Consider the following 25,068-nt stretch of genomic DNA (forward strand, 5'->3'; position numbering starts at 1 on the left):
CAAACCCTCTTGGTTCGTACACTCTACTCGGACTCACTCTCACCGGTTCCAGCCCTTTCGGCCTACCGAAACACATACCTTCTGACTCTGTTGCATCCTTGGTATAATATTCTTCAACCGTTCTATACGTATTATCATCCCGATCAGAGAACCACGTGGCTCTGATACCACTATTGGACTAATCGTCTTCAAACTCGACTCTCAGTGTTTAGTTCAGGTTTGTTTACCGATAAGGACTTGACAAGGTTGTTTGTTTTTACTTATTCTACGTTGATGTTGTGTTTTTTTTTTTTTTAATAAAACAAGGTTTAAATTTAAAGATTTAGTAATTGAAGGAGGTACTCCAATTGACAAGGTCACGGGAATGAAAGGATATGAATATATGGCATCCAATTCTCGGTTCACGGCGATTTTCAACAAGTCCATGAAAGATATTTCAACAATTTTGATAAAGGAAATTCTCAAAGATTACGACGGCTTCAACAACCTCAAAACTTTGGTTGATGTTGGAGGCGGACTCGAAGAAAACCTCTACATGATTGTATCAAAACATAAAAACATTAAAGGCATTAATTTTGATCTACCTACTATGATTAGTCGTGCCCCACAATTTCCGGGTATGATAATTCAACATAAGCGACATCCGTCCTTTGGTGCCCGTTACAGGTGGTGCAAGCGAAAACAGTATTATTTTCTACATGGTCTTTGTTTATAAATGCAGGCATAGAACATGTTGCAGGTGATATGTTTGACAGTGTCCCTCACGGTAATGATATTTTCCTCAAGGTACGCATGTGCGCACACATACATTCTTTACAATTAATCGTATATATAATTAACTAACAAGTTATAATGTAACATATTTATAATAAAGAGGATAGTGCATGGTTAGGGTGATTATGATTGCATAAAGTTTTTAAAGAAATGCTATAAGGCCCTACCAGACAAAAGGAAAGTCATTATAGTAGAAAAGATTGTTCCTTTTCTACCGAGTACAAATTCTATCACGAAAGTAGACTTGAATCTTGATGCACTCATGCTAACACATGAAGGAAAGGAGCGTACGGAGGAAGAGTTTCTGATGTTGGCTATAGAGTCAGGATTCAGCGGCACGAGAAAGAAACGCTTGAAGTGCACCTTTTGGGTTATTGAATTCTACATGTGTACTAGTCTTCATACACATGTATATATCAGTTAATGTGACTCTGTGTAACTTTTGTAATTGAACATAAAATACTTGTTTATGATCTAATATGACTTAGTGTAACGTGAACCAACACATGACAAGACCCATTAGTGTATGTGCTAGTCATCTTACACATGTAGCTAAACTCATAAATAACTTGTTATAACCTAATGTAACTTAAACTAGCTCGCTAACACAAACAAGGCTCATTAGTGTACTAGTCATCATACACATACGACTAAACACATAAATGAATTGTTATAATCTAATTAAATTTATGTAGCTTAAACCCACCAAGATTGGGTGATGCGCAGAAGGATACGAAGAAGAGGCAAATAAGAAACCAAGAACGTAAGACTCTTATGCTATATATATAGAAATGGGATAACTCGATCATAAGATATTGTCTATTGTTATTCAACTGTTTATAGATTGCAATATGGATAATTATCAAGGAAACATACTAAATCACATTTTCTAACTATGGTAATGATATAACAATAAACTCTAACTAATATAGTTTCTAAAATAATTTAAAGAAAAGAATCATAAGATTGATGCCATACGAAAATAATAAAAACCTGAAGTGCTGTTTTTTATTGATCAATTATTTAAAGGATTAAAATGAAAACATAATCAAATTATTTCTCCTAATTATCAAAAGAAGAAGGCAGCAATCGTAAGGATTTGATACAATATTATAAAATCTTGTTTATTACTAGTCAACTATATATTTGTAGGATTACGATGATAATAATTACAATGAAACCTAATTAAATCATTGTAACATCCTAAAATTTATAAGGTTAAATAAAGAAAGTTACGTTTAGTGATTTCGCGTTATTAATTAATTAATCTCGAGTAAAGAACGGATCATGGACTTAGATTAATTAAGATGGGTTAAATGAGAATGGGCCTTAGGTCCATGGGCTTTAAGGGATATAAATATCCCCTAAACCAACCTAAAACCCTAAACCCTCATTTCATTTCCATCATAATCTCTACACACTCAAAAACACACACACATACCTACACCTATATACGGCCGAGAGCGAGAGTGGGATCCAAGACCAAGTAAACGAGATTCTTGATAGATCCTTCAATACGCAAGATAAATACAAGATCTAGGGTCCGTGACTAAGCCAAACAAACACGAAAAGGTACGTTTTGATCTTAAAGTTTACGTTTTTATAAACGTTTAGCATTGAAACTTAGAACGAGAGTAGATCGGGTATAAACGAAACATAAAGTTGTAAACTTGATGATAAATACGAGTGTAATGAACCCGAAAATGGAAACGGCTCAGTTAATGAACCCTTAACACTAGTATTGAACGTTTTTGAGCTTAAAGGTCCAAACTTTACGTGTTTTCGGGTCAAGCCATATCCAAAAACGACCATAGGATTAATCGCGAGTTGGTTAAATATCGTATCCAAGAGTTTCACGTCAAAACGATGATGATTTTGGGGGATTAAGGTTGAACAGAGGCGTAGCTGGGTAACTTCGCCTGCAAGCGATAACTTCTCCTGCAAGCGATAACTTCGCCTGCAAGCTTAACTTCGCTTGCAAGCAAGTTCGCCTAGCTGGTAACTTCTCCTAAGGCCAAGTTCGCCTAGCTGGTAACTTCGCCTAAGGCCAAGTTCGCCTAGCTGGTAACTTCGCCTAAAGCTAAGTTCGCTTAAGGTTTAACTTCGCCTAAAGCTAAGTTCGCTTAAGGTTTAACTTCGCCTAAAGTTAAGTTCGCTTAGAAAATAAATTAAAAACCTAATGGAAAATGTGTTAAGACAGTTAATGTAAATAAAATTTTTCCAAGCTGACCTGACAGCTCGACCTCAGCCAGGGGCTCTGCCCCTTGGACCCTGCTAGGGGCTGCCGCCCCTAGACCCCGCTGCCAGGGGCGCTGCCCCCGGACCCCCGTTCGTTGTGGGTCATATAAAGATAGAAATACAACATGAGTAGTAGTAGTTAATTGATACGTGTAAATATTGTACAGTTAGCCGTGCACAGCTCAAGAAGGGAATAACTATTAACGGAGAGCGTAACAGGATTCAGGTGAGTTTCTAGCCCCATTTATGTGTTATGTTTTCGGGGATGTGTGCATACTCTATATGTTTGTTAATACACTTATCCTAAGTGATAAGTGTATGCCTTATATGAATGATGTGAAATGTATGAATGATTGCTTGTTAGTACGTGAACGATCTTCGGATATTGCACGTACTGTCAGGTTGTAACGCTATGTATAAGGTAAGTATGATATGTATGAACGTGATATAGTTAATAAAAGAAGGAAATGATGGTTGTATGGTTACGAAAAGGGTACCGAGCCCTAATAATACTCGAGGTATGATGTATGGTTGTATGGTAACGAAGAGGGAATCGAACCCTACTAATATTCGAGAACTAGGGAACCGAACCCTACTAATATTCGAGGAAAGAGGGTACCGAGCCCTAATAATACTCGAGGAAAGAGGGTACCGAGCCCTAATAATACTCGAGGAAGGAGGGTACCGAGCCCTAATAATACTCGAGGAATGTAGGGCGTAATGCTCTTTATAACGTAAGATATGAAAGTAAGTTAATACAAAAGAAAGTATGAAAGTATGAATGAAAGAATATAAGTTTATGTGTATTGTATAGTGTATGATTAACTAGAACTCACTCAGCGTAGCTGACTTTTAGTATGCACGCAGGTGAGTAGGATGAGGCAATTCGCTTGAGGAGACACGTGGCACTGAATGAGAGGCTGGCATCGGAAGACTCAAGACGTTTAAGTTTAATGTTTCGTTTATTTTGAAAGACAAAATGATGTTTTAAGACAAGACGTGTTTTGTTATGAAATGTTTTATGAAAACTTTTATATTCCGCGAATGTTTTAATTAACTCTGATATTTAGAACTGCGTTTATGAGTAAATCCAACACGAAAGTAGGGCTACCGGTAACGGGGCCTTACAATCATGTCTCCAAATTGTGGTCATTTATATTACACTAGACCTTAAATAATCCATCATCTCTAGTACTTCCTGGACAAAGCGATAACAAAATTCCAGTTGGTATACTTTCATAATCCCTATGGGTGATATTGTGATAACCGAGGAAGATGCATTTTAAAATACCGAATCATGTCGATTAAAAACTCAAAGTTGAATAAGGATGTATGCACGGTAGCCTTTCTTTTGTAGGTTATGAAGGATAGTGTTATCGGGAGACTGACAAGCGAGATCTAGTGTTTGGTCTTTCTTATACTTATAGATGAAGTTATCAAATTTTATTAGTCGTAAGGTAACTATACCAAGCTAAACTTAGAAGCAATTAGAAATACGTGAATAAGGATGAACTTAAAAACATAGCGACTAGATCTCCACCCGAATCCTCAAAGTAGAGAAACAAAGTCCTTTCAAATTGTAAGACATCTGGAGATGTTGGAGAAACTTGGCGTATGTTTGAAGATAAATTGCATAAATGAAGTGACATTGGCGACACATTTATACTAATTATACCATTCTAAAATTGAAGAGTGAATTTCATATTTGAGATAAATGTGACAGACATAAAGTCGAGTGGCATGTGGCCACTGTTATAGTGAAACAGCAACGACCCTGTCCCTGTTAGCATTTTCTTTATAAAGTCCATGGGTCATAACTGACGACACAGTTAATAACGCGATGGTAACCTGTCCTATAAGGCTGAGGGGTGTGGGGCTTCAACGGGGGCGCTAGAGCCCCTCCGCTCGCGCCCCCAGGCGCTAACACCACACCACCGGGGCGCGACCCGGGGCGCTAACGGGGCGCTAGCGCGAAAAATGAGGCAGGCGTGATGGGGTTAGCGGCAGAAGAGAGAGGCTGAGGGCATAGGGGAGTGTGCAAAGAGACGTTGGATGATATAAAGAGCCGTTGGGCTCTTATTTAATTAAAAAAAAACGTTTTTTTTCCTATATAAAACCCCATTTCACCCATATCAATCACCACAACTTCAAACATTAACCCAAAATAAACTCATCTTCCCAACATTTTTTTAAAAAAATGGCTGGAAATTGGTACCCCAACCTTGATTCAGATTATATTGACGACGATTTATGGTCGTCACCGCACCAACCGATGTTTTATTCGGAGCCGCAAGAATCATCCGGCTTTCAACCATCCAACACACAACCGTCTCCTAACTTTGTTGTTCCGGAGACACAAAAATTAGTACTTTAATTTTTATTTTATTTTTAGATATTAATGTGTTTTTTTATTAATGTGTGTTCTTTTAATAATTTATGAGTTTTTTTAATAATACGTTGTTTGAATATATTTATAAAAAAAAAAAATTCGCTGGAGCCCCTGCTGGAGCCCCTCCACACCAGGGCCAGGGGCTCCAACACCCCCCTTATCCAGTTTCTCTCTCTGCCACACGTCATAATATTATTGGCTGGAGCCTCCACTAAAGCCCCCATTAGAGCCCCCCCACACCCCTCAGCCAAACTTCAGCTGATTATTATTAGTTTTAATTAATATATAACCAGCCATCCACAAATGAGTTGGCAAATGAGTAGTAACCATGAGTTTCTGTTTAACCACCGTACTCCCTCTATTTCCACTCAAACAATCCCCAATTCAATCACCTTCAATTTCAATTCCACAAAACCCTAATCCAAAAACCCAATCTTTTTTATTCTCAAATCAATTACTCTCGTTAGCAATTGCATTCGTAACACTCACTTCACCACCACCATCATCTCTTGCAATCCCATCTGTAAACAACCCACCCAATTTACCTTCTGCCACCACCCCGTTCTCTCAATCCAAGAACTTAATCACCGGATTGGATAATGGGTATTCAATTTTCACTCTTTTCTTTACTGGGTTTGTTTGTTCTTGAAATTATGAGTTTGTGGTTGTGTTTTGCAGGAAGATTAGACCGTGCCCGTCGAATAATCCCGGGTGTGTTTCCAGTAATCCGAAATCGTCGTCGTTTGCATTCCCTTGGTGGATTCCGGACAAGTCTATAGATAATGCACTCCCGGTGTTTGATAATATGTCAGTTGTGTATTTTTGGTGTTTTTTATTTTCTGTTTGGTGAAAGTTACAATTTTTTGAATGTTTATTGCAGCAATTGCAGAATGCGATATTAGAAACGCAGAAAAACGATAAAATTGAGATTGTAGAAGACACCCCTGATGGTAATTTTGCTTCACTTGTGTAATGAAAGCATTGTAATTTAGGTTCAGTTATGTAATGCTAGATGATCCTTTTTATTTTGCATTTCTAGTAAAGAATAATTAATCATGAATCAAGTATAGCTGTTAGCTAGAAGTGTGGGACACAACTAAGAAGCCACGCACGGGTTCTATGGGTAAGAGATACTGTATGCAAATTTCAGGCACGCATGCCAAAATGAATCGAAACCCATTGCAAGCCTGGACACACATTCACACCATGCAGACGCGTTAGGCATATATCCGCACCGTGTAAATGGGTTAAACGGCTGTTTGTCACACAATGCATTACACCTTTTATAAATGTCCATGATAAAGAGAAAAGGCTTCTCGATTCTGGTATACCTTCTTAAAAAATAATGAGGTATGCAAAAGTTCGAGTTTAAAACCGATGAAACTAGGTTTTGGTTTAAAAGTCAGTTAAAGGGTAAATTCCCTCTTTTACTTGTAGGACCGGTTCGGGACTCGGTTTCCCAACGATTCACGGGGCAACGTGTTAGAGTGCGGAATCCTCTAACACGGCGATTCGGTGGTGATCAACGGGCACGTAGGTACGATTCCTAAAGGTGTTTGACGCCTAGGATTGGAGGAAACGACCAAGAACACGAAGAACGCTCGAGAGTGTTTCTGGAGGCTGCTGCTTCTCTGATTTACGTGAGTGTGAGTTGTGTTGAAAAGCCTCTGTGAAATTTCCTAAGTAACGTTTATATATCGAAGACTCGTTCGATCGAGTGAGATACCCATTCGATCGAATGAGATTTGGTTCGATCGAATCAGTGACTGATTCGATCGAATCAGCTTCGTTTGACATTTTCAGTACGTTAACTTGGTTTCACGATCGTTGGTTTCTTGTTGAACCAACCTGATAGAACTGGGGACATACATGTGACATTTCATGTCCTAACAAACTCCCCCTTGGAGCCAGTTCTATTTGCTTGTAACCAATCGAGTTCTCTTGCTCGACCGTAACTCCCCCTTGGAGTTATCTCACTCTCTCTTTTCTCAAAACTAGTGGTGCAGACATTGCATCCACAAACTCCTTTCTTCATGGAGTTCTCTCTTTACCAAATGGTACAGTCAGTCAGACTTACCATAGGTTCCGCATATCCTGAGACGCTGTCAATTGGAATTTTGGATTAACATTTAAGCACAATTGTATTAGATTTGCAAAATAGACATTAAAGCATAATCTATCACAATATTCCAAATCATATTTCATTCAATTCAAAACAATTACAACCAGAAGATTTAACTTTGAATTACAATAAGAAACAAGATAAATGATAGACATGACAATTAATCTTCAGTTTCTTGGGCATACTTCTTCTGTTGTTCTTTCCAATTTGATCCTGCATGTATGTCATAGGCAAAGCAAATCCTAATGACATTTCTGTACGTTAACGCTTGCTCTATGTCTTCGGGAGCGTAAAGAATCTCTGTCTTGTACAACGTATAGACATCCTCCCTTGACAAATTTGTGAGCCACATTGGATCAAAAATACGAATTGTGCTCCAATTTCCATTGTCATTGAGCACAATAACTGCCTCATGCAGTTTTCCATCATAGTACCAATGCCTGAATGATTTGTAGAAGTCCTGCTTCATCTTTCTAAGAGGAATCTTCTTCATTGTGAGTGGTGGCATGTACTTCAAAATAACTTTTGGCCTGTTGGTGATCGGATCGATCTCTTTTTTTTGCTTAGATATCTCTTCGGCCTTTGTGGTGTGATCATCTTCCATTTTGTGTTGTACTCTTTTCGCAACACATTCTGATAATACGTGGCAAATGGAGATGAGTTGGCGTATAGCAGATTAAGATAATTCAGACGGTTCAGATCATGAGTAGGAAGGGTCTTCAAATCAGTAATACGTTGAAAGTATTCAACCCCCCTTTCTCTCTTGACAGCTACGCAGTTAAGATCCTTCAGACATGCCCAAGCGATAATTTCTCCTGAAGTTTTGCGACCCTTCATTTTATATGACGTTGTATGAGGAATGGTCGGCTTCGCTTGTTGTCTGGATCTTATCTTCTCAAGAATAGCATTGAATGCTTTCTTGCATTCCTCGGTTTTCTCTAAAAATTCGGCTTGATCCGCTTCAGAAGGCTGTTCCATATTGTTTGACCTTTCTTCAGCCTTTTTCTGCATTTCCTCCTCTGTTACATTTTGGAAGAAACTTGCAAAGTTAGGAAGATCGTCATTTTGAGACGTATAGTATTCAGGATACTCTTCCTTTGACAAGTCTTCCATTTCAACGTCATCAAATTGAGAGGGATCGACGTGTGAGGGATCAGTGGCCGTAGATGATGATGATTCAGGTGTAGCAGCAGAAGAAGACGTTTGTTCTGTTGGAGGCAAAGCCAGATACTTGCCTGTTTCTACGTTGGATAACTCAAACATTTGTTCCAATTATTCTTCTGTGAAATTATGAGAAATTTCACCTTCTTCCAAGTCTCCACTTGCGAAGTTTAGCTGCTCATTTGGATTGTCCAGTAGAAACGTGAAAAATTCTGCTGCTGTTTTTGATTGCAGCGGTTGGACATTAAACGGATTATCATCACCTGTTTGATTAAACAAACACAATGTAACAACAATTGTAAATAAACATATGTAATATCATAAACATGAAATACAATATCATTACATATGAAACTGAGTTTATACAAAAATCATCATTTAACAAGATTTAACATTTAAATCCTCACTACATCCACTCAACTCACTCTTTAGTACCTTCACCACCATCATCTGAAGAGTCAAGTTCGTCTGTGTCCACATCAACATTTGTTGGACCTTCCAAACGTAGAACATCTCCTTTCAGTTCTGTTACTTTCGCCTCAAGGCTTAGATTCGACTCTCGTAGTTCCTTGATAGAAGAGCCCTGTTCGGCGACAGTCGCATTCAGCTGAGTGTTTTCAATTCTGAGCATGTCGTTTTCGGCTTGAAGTTTGGCAATCTGCTCATCTTTCAGTGATTTTGCTCTTCTTGCCGTCTATTCAGCTCTTCTTGCTCAGTCTTGAACATGAACATCTTCATCATTGCCTTGTGAAGATCAGCTAGTTCTGTTGCAACCTGAGGAGGTATAGACATTTCTGGTTGAGGTTGAGTAGTCGGTTGTGGTGCTGATTGTGGTGCTGGTTGCTGTGGTGGTGGCGGTGCTTGTTGAACGGGAGGAGCAGCAGACGAAGTCCCAACTGATTGTAACGGTGGAGGACGTGGGAGATCAGAAAATAGACTACGATACTTTCTTGTAACCTTCTTCTTTTGCCTCTTCGCAGGCCTTTCTTCGCCCGCAATTATATCGGCCAGTTGCTCCTCGGCCCTAACCTCACCAGCAAAGTGCACATCCGATGCACTTGCTTCATCACCAGCATCCAGATCCTCAACGTTAAAGAATGAATCAGCCTCTTTTTCGGCATCTGTTCTGGTGTCTGCCGGTACCGCCTCCACCTCAGTGTCAGACTCGTCGCTGGTTTTCTGATAAGGTAAGTTCTCGACGTCTGAATCACTGGCGGCTTTCCTCCACTTCCTCTTCGGAGGAGCCTTGTAAGACTGATTTGCCACGTGCCCAAAACACCTTTTGTGTGGTGGCCTTGTGGGGCGGTCCTTGTATGATTTTAATCGGTTGAGGGTTTCGTTCTTCATGTGGTCCAGTTTCACCACATCACCCTCATTTTCTTTCAGTAAACCCGGAGCTTGACTATCGACGATCATTTGCACAAATCGCGGGTACTGTAGAAACTTCTCACCCGCCCCTTGTTTTATTGTAAGATTCTCCACCGTATGGCTGAAGGTCATCTGCGAAAAGTTGTAGGGGCGGTTCATCACTAATGTAGCCATTGTAAACTGCATGCTTTCCCTCAATTTATCAAAACTTGTTCTTTGAGGCCCTAAGCAGTGCATCACCACGTGTGCCAGATATTTGAACTCTGGACACAGATTGGCTTTATGGAGTAGACCGGCATTTAGGTCACCGTCGTACTTCATTCTGGCAAAACAGCCTCTGGTTCCAGCAGGATGTAACACAGTAGGATCTGAATCAGAATCTACAAACCCACAGACTTCCCTAAGGATTTGGGCAGATATAACAATTTTGTGCCCTCTAACAGTGGAGCGAATTACCGACGGCACAACTGTTTTGTCGTGCGTGGCATTCCTCCAGAATTCCTGTTGAACTGACATGACGGGTTCGACTACCCTAGAGATAGGTCCGTGAATCCTGGACCGTTTCAGAAATTTGATCATAGTTGCAAAGTCTTTCCCATGGCTTGCCTTTTCGTCAAGAAAGGCTACAATGTTGTGCTTGATGGATGTTTTGAAAGGCACAAAAACTTCTGCAACTTCAGCCATTTTATCTGCAAACATAAACGTGTTAGAACGAACAGATATCGAAAAGATTGAATGCGTTTAATATTTTCAAACTTTCTGGACTGGTTCAATCGAATGAGTAAAGATTCGATCGAATGAGTCCAGAAACACTATAAATACTCAGACTCATTCGATCGGTCAGAAATGTTCGAAAAAAAAAAATTTCCAGAAAATTGCTTTCAAAATCGTTTTCGCGAATCCCTCGTTTTGATCCATACATCTTACTCGGTTTTTCACGTACATCACAAATATGTAAGAATTTTTGGATTATAACCGTGTTTTGATCAAGTTTTTGGTCGTTTTGTTCTCGGAATCGGACATTAGAAAGAAACACACACGTTCCAGCAGGATGAAGTACGACGGTGACCTAAATGCCGGTCTACTCCATAAAGCCAATCTGTGTCCAGAGTTCAAATATCTGGCACACGTGGTGATGCACTGCTTAGGGCCTCAAAGAACAAGTTTTGATAAATTGAGGGAAAGCATGCAGTTTACAATGGCTGCATTAGTGATGAACCACCCCTACAACTTTTCGCAGATGACCTTCAGCCATATGGTGGAGAATCTTACAATAAAACAAGGGGCGGGTGAGAAGTTTCTACAGTACCCGCGATTTGTGCAAATGATCGTCGATAGTCAAGCTCCGGGTTTACTGAAAGAAAATGAGGGTGATGTGGTGAAACTGGACCACATGAAGAACGAAACCCTCAACCGATTAAAATCATACAAGGACCGCCCCACAAGGCCACCACACAAAAGGTGTTTTGGGCACGTGGCAAATCAGTCTTACAAGGCTCCTCCGAAGAGGAAGTGGAGGAAAGCCGCCAGTGATTCAGACGTCGAGAACTTACCTTATCAGAAAACCAGCGACGAGTCTGACACTGAGGTGGAGGCGGGGGTACCGGCAGACACCAGAACAAATGCCGAAAAAGAGGCTGATTCATTCTTTAACGTTGAGGATCTGGATGCTGGTGATGAAGCAAGTGCATCAGATGTGCACTTTGCTGGTGAGGTTAGGGTCGAGGAGCAACTGGCCGATATAATTGCGGGCGAAGAAAGGCCTGCGAAGAGGCAAAAGAAGAAGGTTACAAGGAAGTATCGTAGTCTATTTTCTGATCTCCCACGTCCTCCACCGTTACAATCAGTTGGGACTTCGTCTGCTGCTCCTCCCGTTCAACAAGCACCGCCACCACCACAGCAACCAGCACCACAATCAGCACCACAACCGACTACTCAACCTCAACCAGAAATGTCTATACCTCCTCAGGTTGCAACAGAACTAGCTGATCTTCACAAGGCAATGATGAAGATGTTCATGTTCAAGACTGAGCAAGAAGAGCTGAATAGACGGCAAGAAGAGCAAAATCACTGAAAGATGAGCAGATTGCCAAACTTCAAGCCGAAAACGACATGCTCAGAATTGAAAACACTCAGCTGAATGCGACTGTCGCCGAACAGGGCTCTTCTATCAAGGAACTACGAGAGTCGAATCTAAGCCTTGAGGCGAAAGTAACAGAACTGAAAGGAGATGTTCTACGTTTGGAAGGTCCAACAAATGTTGATGTGGACACAGACGAACTTGACTCTTCAGATGATGGTGGTGAAGGTACTAAAGAGTGAGTTGAGTGGATGTAGTGAGGATTTAAATGTTAAATCTTGTTAAATGATGATTTTTGTATAAACTCAGTTTCATATGTAATGATATTGTATTTCATGTTTATGATATTACATATGTTTATTTACAATTGTTGTTACATTGTGTTTGTTTAATCAAACAGGTGATGATAATCCGTTTAATGTCCAACCGCTGCAATCAAAAACAGCAGCAGAATTTTTCACGTTTCTACTGGACAATCCAAATGAGCAGCTAAACTTCGCAAGTGGAGACTTGGAAGAAGGTGAAATTTCTCATAATTTCACAGAAGAATAATTGGAACAAATGTTTGAGTTATCCAACGTAGAAACAGGCAAGTATCTGGCTTTGCCTCCAACAGAACAAACGTCTTCTTCTGCTGCTACACCTGAATCATCATCATCTACGGCCACTGATCCCTCACACTTCGATCCCTCTCAATTTGATGACGTTGAAATGGAAGACTTGTCAAAGGAAGAGTATCCTGAATACTATACGTCTCAAAATGACGATCTTCCTAACTTTGCAAGTTTCTTCCAAAATGTAACAGAGGAGGAAATGCAGAAAAAGGCTGAAGAAAGGTCAAACAATATGGAACAGCCTTCTGAAGCGGATCAAGCCGAATTTTTAGAGAAAACCGAGGAATGCAAGAAAGCATTCAATGCTATTCTTGAGAAGATAAGATCCAGACAACAAGCGAAGCCGACCATTCCTCATACAACGTCATATAAAATGAAGGGTCGCAAAACTTCAGGAGAAATTATCGCTTGGGCATGTCTGAAGGATCTTAACTGCGTAGCTGTCAAGAGAGAAAGGGGGGTTGAATACTTTCAACGTATTACTGATTTGAAGACCCTTCCTACTCATGATCTGAACCGTCTGAATTATCTTAATCTGCTATACGCCAACTCATCTCCATTTGCCACGTATTATCAGAATGTGTTGCGAAAAGAGTACAACACAAAATGGAAGATGATCACACCACAAAGGCCGAAGAGATATCTAAGCAAAAAAAAGAGATCGATCCGATCACCAACAGGCCAAAAGTTATTTTGAAGTACATGCCACCACTCACAATGAAGAAGATTCCTCTTAGAAAGATGAAGCAGGACTTCTACAAATCATTCAGGCATTGGTACTATGATGGAAAACTGCATGAGGCAGTTATTGTGCTCAATGACAATGGAAATTGGAGCACAATTCGTATTTTTGATCCAATGTGGCTCACAAATTTGTCAAGGGAGGATGTCTATACGTTGTACAAGACAGAGATTCTTTACGCTCCCGAAGACATAGAGCAAGCGTTAACGTACAGAAATGTCATTAGGATTTGCTTTGCCTATGACATACATGCAGGATCAAATTGGAAAGAACAACAGAAGAAGTATGCCCAAGAAACTGAAGATTAATTGTCATGTCTATCGTTTATCTTGTTTCTTGTTGTAATTCAAAGTTAAATCTTCTGGTTGTAATGGTTTTGAATTGAATGAAATATGATTTGGAATATTGTGATAGATTATGCTTTAATGTAAATTTTGCAAATCTAATACAATTGTGCTTAAATGTTAATCCAAAATTCCAATTGACAGCATCTCAGGATATGCGGAACCTATGGTAAGTCTGACTGACTGTACCATTTGGTAAAGAGAGAACTCCATGAAGAAAGGAGTTTGTGGATGCAATGTCTGCACCACTAGTTTTGAGAAAAGAGAGAGTGAGATAACTCCAAGGGGGAGTTACGGTCGAGCAAGAGAACTCGATTGGTTACAAGCAAATAGAACTGGCTCCTTTGTTAGGACATGAAATGTCACATGTATGTCCCCAGTTCTATCAGGTTGGTTCAACAAGAAACCAACGATCGTGAAACCAAGTTAACGTACTGAAAATGTCAAACGAAGCTGATTCGATCGAATCAGTCACTGATTCGATCGAACCAAATCTCATTCGATCGAATGGGTATCTCATTCGATCGAACGAGTCTTCGATATATAAACGTTACTTAGGAAATTTCACAGAGGCTTTTTAACACAACTCACACTCACGTAAATCATAGAAGCAGCAGCCTCCAGAAACACTCTCGAGCGTTCTTCGTGTTCTTGGTCGTTTCCTCCAATCCTAGGCGTCAAACACCTTTAGGAATCGTACCTACGTGCCCGTTGATCACCACCGAATTGCCGTGTTAGAGGATTCCGCACTCTAACACGTTGCCCCGTGAATCGTTGGGAAACCGAGTCCCGAACCGGTCCTACAAAGTGGTGTTTTAACATTTGAGTCCAAGAACAAAACGACCCTTGGACTTTGAAATTTGTTTTGTGTCCTCGGGTGTTTTAACATTTGAGTCATCTTCTGGCACAGCTCCTGGTGTGTTCACAAATTGGTTCAGCACTGGGGGTGGGACATTGTGATATCCCACACCTCTTTCCTTATTGCACCGGAACTTGGGGATAATGTGTTCTAGCAAATAAGAGGAATTGGAGTAACTCTTTAACTTGAAAGTCAATGATTCAAGGTCAGCTTTTGCGTTCTCCATTTCCTTTTTCAAGACATTATTTTTATTGATATGAAAGTTTATAGAGTCTTGTTGATTTAGAACACATATCTCCAATTCCTTGTTCTGACGCTTAAGGCTATCAACTTTTTCTTTATAAGCAGACTCTTTCTGCTTCCAAGCCTTGTTTTGAGCAAGAGCGTCAGTCAGTTCAATTAAGGATCTTGAGGCTGCTTGTTTATAAGCCTCGAGATCTTCAATTCTCTCTTTCAGAGAATGAATTTCTTGTTCAGACATTTCACATTTTAAACATTTGGTATTTTCTGGTTTGGGAGTAGTCGGGTTAGAACTTACCTTGGCATCATTTGACGTCTCTGCCATGAACGCAAAGTAAAGATTCCCCGCTCTTTCCAGAAAAGATGCAGAAGTTGCTTTTGACAGTACTTCGTTGACTTCTTCAACAGTAGCAGCTTCTGCAGGAATTGTTGAACTTGGAGATGATTGAGGAACATTTGACTCTTTTGCTTGATCCTCCTTAATCTCCACTGATGACACTTCAGCTTCATGCTCTCCTTCATTTACTTCAGTAGCTGGCTCCTCGACAATGTATTCTTCATCAGTTGAGGAATCATCAGACCCAGATTCTGAGTCTCCATCCACAACGGTAATGTCAGCCATGTTAATGCTGAAGTTCCAGGACTCGCCTTCATCACCTTGAACAGCAAGAGCAGTTTCATTGTTGATGTTGGCGTTGTTTGCTGCTGTTTGATTCTGAGGGACCAGTTGTCTCTCATTGTTGACATTTGCAGCGGCTGCAGCAGGAGTAGATGAAGTTGAAGTAGTTCGGAAGGGATATTGGTGACCTTCCCTCTTTGGTTTAGAGCACTCCTTGGCAAAGTGACCAAGTTCGCCACAGTTGTAGCATTTAACTTTGGTTTTATCAAAACCAAACTTGGATTTATTATTGATTGAAAGGGCTTGGCCTGTTTTCTTAGTCCACTTTCTAGCCCTACGGAACGCGCTGCCAAGTGCCCACATTATGTCGATGCGTTCCATATCGTCTTCATCTAGCTGTTCATAGTCATCGCTGTCCAGATGACTGTTGCCAAGTTTACCAGCCACCATTAAGCTGTATGATTCAATTATTATGCCTAACGTTGCCATATGTTCTTTGGCAACTTCCACCGTTACCTTTCCCAAGCCTTCGGTGTTTAACGTTGCCTTTTCAGTTGACTTGGGTCCGGAGTTAGAACTTGAATTTCCGGAATTTGATGTTGGTGGTGCAGAAGATCTCGTTTCGGTCCCCTTAGATTGATTTGACATTGAGGAGACAAACGTAGTCTTCATTGGAGCATGGTCATTTGAATCTGACATTGGTGAATTTGACATGTACAGCGACTTGTCAGATGTTGCTCTGGGTTTCCTGGAGGATGCTCTTAATTCAGCATCTTCCTGTCTGATTTCTTTTATAAAGTCAGAAAGAAGAATCGTCTCCAGTTGATGACTTCTTCTCATCACAGTCAGGAAGGTGTTCCAGCTTGTTGGGAGTCCTTGAGCGAGACATCTAACCTTTTCAGTCCCTGTTGTTTTGACATTATAGGACTTTAGCTCTGATACCACTTTGTAGGACCGGTTCGGGACTCGGTTTCCCAACGATTCACGGGGCAACGTGTTAGAGTGCGGAATCCTCTAACACGGCGATTCGGTGGTGATCAACGGGCACGTAGGTACGATTCCTAAAGGTGTTTGACGCCTAGGATTGGAGGAAACGACCAAGAACACGAAGAACGCTCGAGAGTGTTTCTGGAGGCTGCTGCTTCTCTGATTTACGTGAGTGTGAGTTGTGTTGAAAAGCCTCTGTGAAATTTCCTAAGTAACGTTTATATATCGAAGACTCGTTCGATCGAATGAGATACCCATTCGATCGAATGAGATTTGGTTCGATCTGATTCGATCGAATCAGTGACTGATTCGATCGAATCAGCTTCGTTTGACATTTTCAGTACGTTAACTTGGTTTCACGATCGTTGGTTTCTTGTTGAACCAACCTGATAGAACTGGGGACATACATGTGACATTTCATGTCCTAACATTACTCCTAATCATTAGTAACTTCTTATTAATTATGAAATTGTCACTGTATTAATATTAATTATTATTTTTGTTTGATCAAAAACCTAGACTGCTTACTACGCTTTGTAGGAAAAATGAGTTTTATATGATTTCTCCTCTGTTCTTGTATACATCATGCATTATTTTTTTGTTCATTTTTTTACCCTCTATAATAACTAAAGTCATTTGCTTGTTGATGATCTAAGTAACTAGTAGAACTATAGAAGTGCGCATGCTTTTCGGTTCATTGATTATTGGTCTATTTACATAATATTTACTCGCCAGATCAATATGTGCAAGCAACAGTGGATGGAAATTTTGGCCGTGATGTTTTAGAGTTCTTGGTGAAAGGAGACGTGGTATCTTATCGGTGCATGGCGACCAAGGTTACATATGTGTACCCTTTCACCACAGCCTTAGGGGATTCAAAGGGCCAAGAAGAAAGAATAAGGAAGATTGTGGACCGATTAGGGTGGGATGCGCCTAGTTTTAGTGCCATGGATTAGGATCAATTCAAATGTGTATACAAACAATCATGTTCATTGGTTCCATTTGTTTATGTTTATACTATTTTTAATATGAGATTGTAAATGATGTTTGATTCATTCACTGCTATCTGCTGCATAATTGCTTAATAGTAACCATTCGTGCACACCCTTGAAATTTTGAAGGATTTTTGTATTGTGAAATTAAGCATTTGGTGATGGGAGCTTTTAGAGAACCAGATTAAGGATAGATTAGGGGCCTGATAGATTTGCAACTATCCGACGACTACCGATGCTTGCCAATGAAGATATCCTTTTTCTTCCTTAGAGCATCCCATAGGTGGAGATTTTGGACCTACATACCATTGGTCATTGGAGCTCTTAATTCTTTACAGTTTTTCATTTGAAAATTTTTATCCACAAATCTTACTGTGTGCAGAAAAGTGAACATGGGGGTGAGGCTACGGGTTGGGTCCGTTTAATATTCAAAAAAACATATTTTTTCTATTTTGAGTATATATAAATTATAAATTACATATTTATAACTACTCTATAAATTATGTAATATATCTATAAAGTGCAAAACTACTTTATAAATTATAAGCAGTAAATATTATAACTATGTTAATTAATTAATTAATATTTTAAATTTATAGTTAAATAATATTTTACTATAATTTATTATTTTTTAGCTCCAACAAAAAATTTTTAATTTTTAATTTTTTCCTACAATGTAAAAAAATATCTAACTTTTAAATTTTTATTTTTTAAACTTTTCCTTAAAACGAATAAGATATAAATATCATTATATATAGTTTATAAAAATAAAATATTGGTAATTAAAATAAATGTAAAATGTGGTGATGATGTGAAAATGTTTTTGGGTTTCCTTATTGAGGTTTTTGAAAATTTTAAAGAGTAAGTACCTTTCTAACGTGGCAGTTGTCTAGGAAGGTTTTTGAAGATTTTGAAGAGTGAGTACTTTTCTAATGTTGGGAGGTTTTTGAATATTTTGAAGAGTTAGTATTTTTCTAATGTGTCGGAGCATGTTTTTGAAAGATTCTTTAAGTTCCTTACTAACGATGATATTATAATTTTATTATTATTCTCTTTTCACACAGCACTTTCTTATGACAAAAATATATTACTATAAAAATATGGTGAAAATAATGGTTAGGCGTCAATTACATTTCACTCGATTAGTTTAGACAAGCTCAAAACTTGACTTGTTCACAATCACCTAAAATTATGGAATTATGCTTAAATTAGTTCTTGCTAAGATTGCCGAATATTAGGGATGTTCAAAAACCGTTGTAACTGACTGAATTGTTCAAACTGCACGTTATTAGCCGGCTTAGCTAATTTAGGAGTAAAACTGTATAATGGTTTTGAAAACCGGGTTTCATGACTCGTTTCTCGTTTTAAAGAACCGGGCTACAGTCTCGGTTTACTGTTCAAAACCGGTACACCGAAACAATCAAGCCATCAGTTGTGACATGCCAGCGGCCCAAGTGAGTAAAATGAGAGATGTTAGAACCGCAGTTAAGAGAATGTTGGATACGCCCAGGCCTTATTTGTTGGATGTTATTGTTCCACATCAAGAACATATTTTACCCATGATCCCAGCTGGAGGAAGTTTTAAGGATATTATAACTGAAGGTGATGGCAGAATACAGTACTAACTTCATCTTGAATGTTACCAAGAACATAATAGAATAGAAATAATAACTGCTTTTTAAAGCAATGTGTATGATACGTTAAAACACTCACGGTATGTACCTTGTTGTGTAGTAAAAGATACCAACTTTATGGCATTTGATAAGAATAAAAGATGAGAAAATCCGGATCGCTCACACGTACAAAATGGATGAATATAAAAACTCAACACAATACAAAATTAAAATTATCTACCATAAAATTATCTTAAAATAAAACCATCAAACCACGTCTGGCACTGAAACATGATTTCTAACGAGTTTTCTTAGCTTTAGCCAACTTCTTCTTTTTCTTCTTAACTGCTTTCGGCACTTTAGTCTTTCTAGCTTCTCTTTTATCTTCTTTTACTTTCTTTTTATTCTCTTTTCTCGCCGCCTTCTTATCCAAAGCTGTTGGCTTTTCATTACTAGAATAATATTCATCATCAGAATCATCCTCATCATCATCTTCGTCTGTTTTGGTTTGTGATTCATGATCTTGTGAATTAGAATGTTGTGCCACATCAGCATTTGAATCTTCTAAAATATTTGTTTCTTGATTCTGTTCTTCCATTATTCGCACGTGTTTGAGCCCTGTAATCGTTTGATAATACATGTCTCCTGTGTCTTGCCCGCTTGTTAACCGTATTACATCCGCCTCCACGTTTTTCACGTTATCCAATGTTTTTGGGATATACGACTGCATAAATTAAAACAAAACAGATTTCAGAAACGGGCCCACAAAAACAAACAGGCCGATTGGTTTTAGTAGTAAAACCAAGCTCTTGTTAATAAGCATTTTAAAACAGAGAGTAGATGAGACAACCCGTTAACATAAATGGGTCAACAATAAAGTCAAACATGATTGTCAAGCATACCTGAACGAAAACTGCATCTGCAATTTCATCTTCTGTGGAAATCTCGTGTCCTCGGGCCAAAACTTTCTTTTGGGCCTGAATTTTTGAATTTGATTAACTAGGCGAATATAATTCCTTGAAAATAAATCAATTATAAAAAATGATGATAATAATAAGTTAATAACAACCATAGCATACCTCCTCCAAATAACTGTCAACAGATTCATCACTGATTGACTGGTCGACAATAAAGTCAAACAACTCACGAATAGTCATAACCGCCACTCTACCTTTCTTGAAAAAATCCTACATTACGCAACAAAGTTGATATGATTAATCGATTTGGCCAGATTTGACCCGTTTAATACTAAACAAACACTTACAGATACATGAACGCAATCCTCTCTCAGAAAATCAAGCGCATGAGGATGATCAAGATCTACTGATTGAGATACATCAATGATGTACATGTGACCCTGCAAGAAAGAAATTTTAATAAATTATAATAACACAATGCTTTTTTTTAATATTAGATATATGCAAATAAAAAATAATGAAAATATAAAACTTGCCTCATGATAAAGTATGTTGTATTCACTAAGGTCTCCATGTACTAGCTTGCACTTTTGATATAGTATCCGCATTGAAGTTATCATCTAAGTAAAGATACATATATTGAAGTTATCATCTAAATAAAGAACGTAAAAATTGCACAACCACCCTCAGTTTTAGTAAAGCAATCTCAACTACCTCAACATAACCTTCACGTAACTTGTCTAGAGACAGTGCAGCATCTTTTAGTCGAGGTGCAGCCCATCCAGTGGTTCCTGTAACGTAAAACACATATTAATAACCAAATAAATCACGTGACTGTTATCCATAGTGATCACATTGAGAGTGTATTATAAGTATATTAATAATAAAGTTATAAATACAACAATTTACCTATGAACTCCATAACCAACACATGGAGCCTTAAAAGAAGTGGAGTAGGGCAACGAATTCCAGCAGCTTTCAGGCTGCAGTCAAATATGCATATAATATTTTAAATCTGCCTCAGTCTATAAAAAAATTGAAAAGCATACAAAAATAACACATATAATGATACAAATTCTCTAGTTTATACATTTTGTATAGTGTATGTTAAAAAAATTACTTTTTTGCCTTTTATATATCAATGAGTAAAGAAAACTAGTTAACAAGCAGGCTCGAGGAGCCACAAACTCTCTCTTTGCTGACATGGTAACCAAATAAATCACCGTGCCATTATAAACTGATGTAGGGATGAGCGTTTGCGGTACCGGTACCGGACCTGTACCGACTGATTTGGTACCGTCTGTATCGAATCGGTACCAAGTTTTGAGTTTTCGGTATCAGTACGGTACCAGTATGGTACCGGTATTTCCTGAATTTTGCACGATAAACCGGTACCGTCCCAAGCTCATCCGTAAACCGATGGCACGTCACCGGTGTACAGGTTAGAAAAAGCAGCAATTGAAAGTATGGTACATTAAAATGTAAGTTTTATAGCTCAATGCATACATTAGCTTTTGGTGTAAAGTTTGATACATATTCATGTAGTTTACCCTTCACAAATTATTATTGTGTAGCATACTTTTCTCCAATCATGATTAATGGAATAGAAGTGGCATTTACATAACCATCCAAAATAAAATATAACCATCAAAATTAGAATTTAAAGACGATGAAATCACATAACAATTAAAAAGTAAGAAAAATTTGTGTCACCGCATCAGATTCCTCATTTCCTTTTCAGCCCATGTCTTCACCATTTTCCTCGGGTTGTGCTTACAGTATCCGTGTCTGAACCTATAGTCACCTTGTACATAGCGATCTCTATCCCTGAAGTTGTCAAGATAAAAACATGAATATAAAGCCATATCATAGAATGAAAGAATAGTAGTGCGCAATAGAAGTGAGAAAACATGCACATAATGCATATATGCCTTTATAATTTATAGATGATCTAATGAAGGTATGAGGTTTGGCGTGTGAAACATACTTGAACACAAGAACAGAAGTTTTGTACACTTTGATCGCAAGTTCCTGGCCATCTGATTTTGTAGCATGATAAACATTTGCCTATTTGACAGATACAAGTTGAAGGTATGCAAAAAAAATATCATAAAAACACTCACTCGTGTTTTAAAAGTCTAGAAGTATTCACTTCTGAATCTAATACTTATAGTAGGGCAACACATACCTCCTTCCCAGTTGAAATGCAGCCATTGATATCATGAAAAACACCACGATTCAACATTTTGAAGAGAACCATGCGAGTTCTAGGGTCGATTGCCTGACAAATAATAATAGTTTCAAAGCATTAAAACAACAAAATACATCCACATTGAGAACAAATATTAAACAAAAGCATGTTATGTCTATACAAGTGGTGGACACTATATATCACCTATAAAAGTAGTGCACTATACATCAACGTTTACTAAAAACATGATTGAAAACCAGAACCAGTAAGCACAATTAAAAAGTATAAAAAATATCATGTGAGATGTCACCGGTAACCTATGGCACGGCCTTAAGTGAACCAGCATTTGCTTTTAACAATATTCACATATAAAAATGATTGTAGTTTCAAAGCCTAAACTTTTTCTTCTTATAAATCATTGATAAAATAGTAGAACAGATGCAACTTAGAAAGACAAAATACACCAAATGCTGGAAAATGATTAAACAGCAAAGACATTATGTTTATACTAGTGGTGACACCGTACAGCAATTTTTACTAATAAGATGATTGAAAACAAGGTTGTCTAAGAGCATTCAAACATATTTGAAAACCATAACCAGCAGCCCCAATTAGAAACTAGAAAGTATAAAAATTATCATGTAATAGTTCATAGGGTTGGTATCCTTTCAGAAGATTCAAAAAAAGTTAAGAACTTTTAGGAACTCATAACAACCAAACATTTTTATAATTTTTTTATATATTAACATTAACTGAGACTTGTTTTATCATATTCAAATAAAAAAATTTTGATTACATATATAAATCACAAGTTTACACAAGTGTAAAATTTATGTAATTACAAATTTACATAGATATGTGTAAAACTAATTTTCATAACTGTAATCGTAAATATAGATCTAAAAAGTGATAAAACTACACTCTAATAACATTAAGAGTTCCTTAAGGTTCTTAAATAATTTAAAAGTTCTATAATGATACTCATCCATAGTTCATAATCACAAGCCATCTTGTACCAAAAGGTGTCATCGGTAAGCAATTAGTCAGCATTTGATTTCACAGTATTCAAATACAAAAAATGTTAAAACATAAAGATCAAATTTTGAATAACATTACTCACTTGTTCAACAGTTGCTCTGTCAGCTTTTTCAGTAGTTTTGGTCTTTCCAATACCCGTCCCTCGCACACTCTCACGAATCGCAGTAGTCACCGAGTTCGACATGCCGGTATTCCACCTTCCCTCCCATTCCTGTACCACACCAATTGTCCAACTCAATCATCAAATTGTGGGAGTACACATGAAACCGGGAAAAAAAACTAAAATCCGAACTGAAACAAAAAGCAACAATTTGGTTTTATGTTTTTGCAATGCATGTAACAAAAACCGAACCAAATTTATAGATATTAATTTTTTATTTTATGTAGTTCATAATGATTCAATAAATATGTAACTCAAATATTTTACAGCCCAAATGTACAAAAATAAATTACTTATTAACTAAAAAAATCATTCAAAGCTGAAATGGCAAAACCAAAAAGCCGAAACCAAACTCAAACCAAAGCTGAAATGGCAAAACCGAAAAACCAAAACCAAACTCAAACCAAAAGAAAGGTTTTAAAAAATCAAAAATCGATTTTTGGTTAGGTTATAGCCCAAAACCGACCAAAACGAACCTGTAAACATGCACATCAAATTGTGAAAACACTAACATAGTTATTCGATCAATAAACCAAACCGTATACATACAAAAACCGACTATTTATTTTTATTTTTCGTAATTCATGTAATAAAAACTGAACCTAATTTATAGATTTTCATTTTTTATCTCATATCTTAAGTAATATTTAAGAACTTAATAAATATGTACCTTAAATATTTTATAACCGAAATATATAAGAACAAATTAATTAGCCCAAACCGAACCGTGCAGAAACGCATACCTCTAACGGCGAAGCCCTAATATGATTAGTAAACTTCTGGTTCCGATTCGAAAGCGGCTGCAGAGCCGACGCATTCGGTCGAGAGTATACTCCGCCGTGAGCATTCGGCCGGCGAGCATTAAGCGTAATAGCTCCATCTACTGCTCCGGCATCGTCTTTGGCGTCCAAATAATCCAAAGCCTCTCCGATTTCAGAATCCGATGACCAAAATGCCTCCTCCTCATCGTCGTCTGTTTCGTCTGATGGTAGCTCAATTGCAGGATTCTCAGCAACAATCGACATGGTTGAAAATGATAAACCTTGTTAGGTTTAGGGTTTTAGATTTTGATTTTGATCGAAAATGAGTTTTATTATGTGTTTGTTGGATTGGGCTTACGTTATTGGGCTCATCATTTTTGTAAGAAAGAAGACTTTATTTTTTATTTTTGTGTTCGTGTCACCGCACTCTATAATTTGGAGAGTCCGTTGCCTTGCTTTAGTCGGACTATGTTGTCTTAACAGGGTCCACGTTGACTTTGAAACCATACCGCCAGCCGTCACTTGAGCGAACTCTCTAGCGTAACGCACAGTGGGACGAAAACCCGGGTGGGCTCATCATAACCATCCTGTTAATTTTATTTTTTTTATAAATATATTATATATTAATCTTTATTTTTTATGGCTCGATTGTTTCGGTTTACCAGTTTTGAACAATAAATCGAGACTGTAGCCCGGTTTTTTTAAAACGAGAAACGAGTCATGAACCTGGTTTTCAAAACTGTTTTACAGCTTACTCCTAAATTAGCTAAGCCGGCTAATATCGCTCGGTTAAACATTTCAATCGGTTACAATAGTTTTTGAGCATCCCTAATATTCGGCCAATCATAGCAAGAACTAA

The 25,068-nt window shown here is 38.1% G+C and overlaps 2 protein-coding genes and 1 pseudogene across 2 annotated transcripts; 2 read left to right on the top strand and 1 right to left on the bottom strand.

The window, feature by feature from the left end:
- Positions 1 to 382: 382 nt before the first annotated feature.
- Positions 383 to 1,198, top strand: LOC143563088 (caffeic acid 3-O-methyltransferase 2 pseudogene; annotated as a pseudogene).
- A 4,531-nt stretch (positions 1,199 to 5,729) lies between these two features.
- Positions 5,730 to 17,493, top strand: LOC143563089 (thylakoid lumenal 17.9 kDa protein, chloroplastic-like). The gene is made up of 4 exons (XM_077050715.1): positions 5,730 to 6,004; positions 6,080 to 6,194; positions 6,282 to 6,351; positions 17,273 to 17,493. Exons 1-4 carry the CDS (start codon positions 5,730 to 5,732, stop codon positions 17,491 to 17,493), a joined length of 681 nt encoding a protein of 226 aa, XP_076906830.1.
- Positions 17,494 to 19,440: 1,947 nt separating this feature from the next.
- Positions 19,441 to 24,473, bottom strand: LOC143563080 (uncharacterized). Its single transcript, XM_077050707.1, has 12 exons — positions 24,192 to 24,473; positions 23,371 to 23,499; positions 22,248 to 22,340; positions 22,047 to 22,126; positions 21,773 to 21,886; positions 20,969 to 21,042; positions 20,774 to 20,850; positions 20,596 to 20,679; positions 20,407 to 20,499; positions 20,222 to 20,329; positions 20,045 to 20,119; positions 19,441 to 19,866 (listed from the first exon to the last, which is right to left on the bottom strand). Exons 1-12 carry the CDS (start codon positions 24,471 to 24,473, stop codon positions 19,441 to 19,443), a joined length of 1,635 nt encoding a protein of 544 aa, XP_076906822.1.
- Positions 24,474 to 25,068: the final 595 nt, after the last annotated feature.

Source organism: Bidens hawaiensis, unplaced genomic scaffold (genome assembly GCF_021521415.1).
Source record: "Bidens hawaiensis isolate Kalapana, Puna unplaced genomic scaffold, B.hawaiensis_p1.1 tig00021268_1, whole genome shotgun sequence".
NCBI classification, from domain to species: Eukaryota; Viridiplantae; Streptophyta; class Magnoliopsida; order Asterales; family Asteraceae; genus Bidens; species Bidens hawaiensis.

Coding starts and splice junctions, on each gene's coding strand:
- LOC143563080 (XM_077050707.1), bottom strand. CDS start 24,473: ATGTCGATTGTTGCTGAGAATCCTGCAATTGAGCTACCATCAGACGAA. Junction 23,500..24,191: donor TTAGGGCTTCGCCGTTAGAG/GTATGCGTTTCT, acceptor GGTGTGGTACAG/GAATGGGAGGGAAGGTGGAA. Junction 19,867..20,044: donor CAGATGCAGTTTTCGTTCAG/GTATGCTTGACA, acceptor TAATTTATGCAG/TCGTATATCCCAAAAACATT.
- LOC143563089 (XM_077050715.1), top strand. CDS start 5,730: ATGAGTTTCTGTTTAACCACCGTACTCCCTCTATTTCCACTCAAACAA. Junction 6,195..6,281: donor CTATAGATAATGCACTCCCG/GTGTTTGATAAT, acceptor TGTTTATTGCAG/CAATTGCAGAATGCGATATT. Junction 6,352..17,272: donor TGTAGAAGACACCCCTGATG/GTAATTTTGCTT, acceptor TTTACTCGCCAG/ATCAATATGTGCAAGCAACA.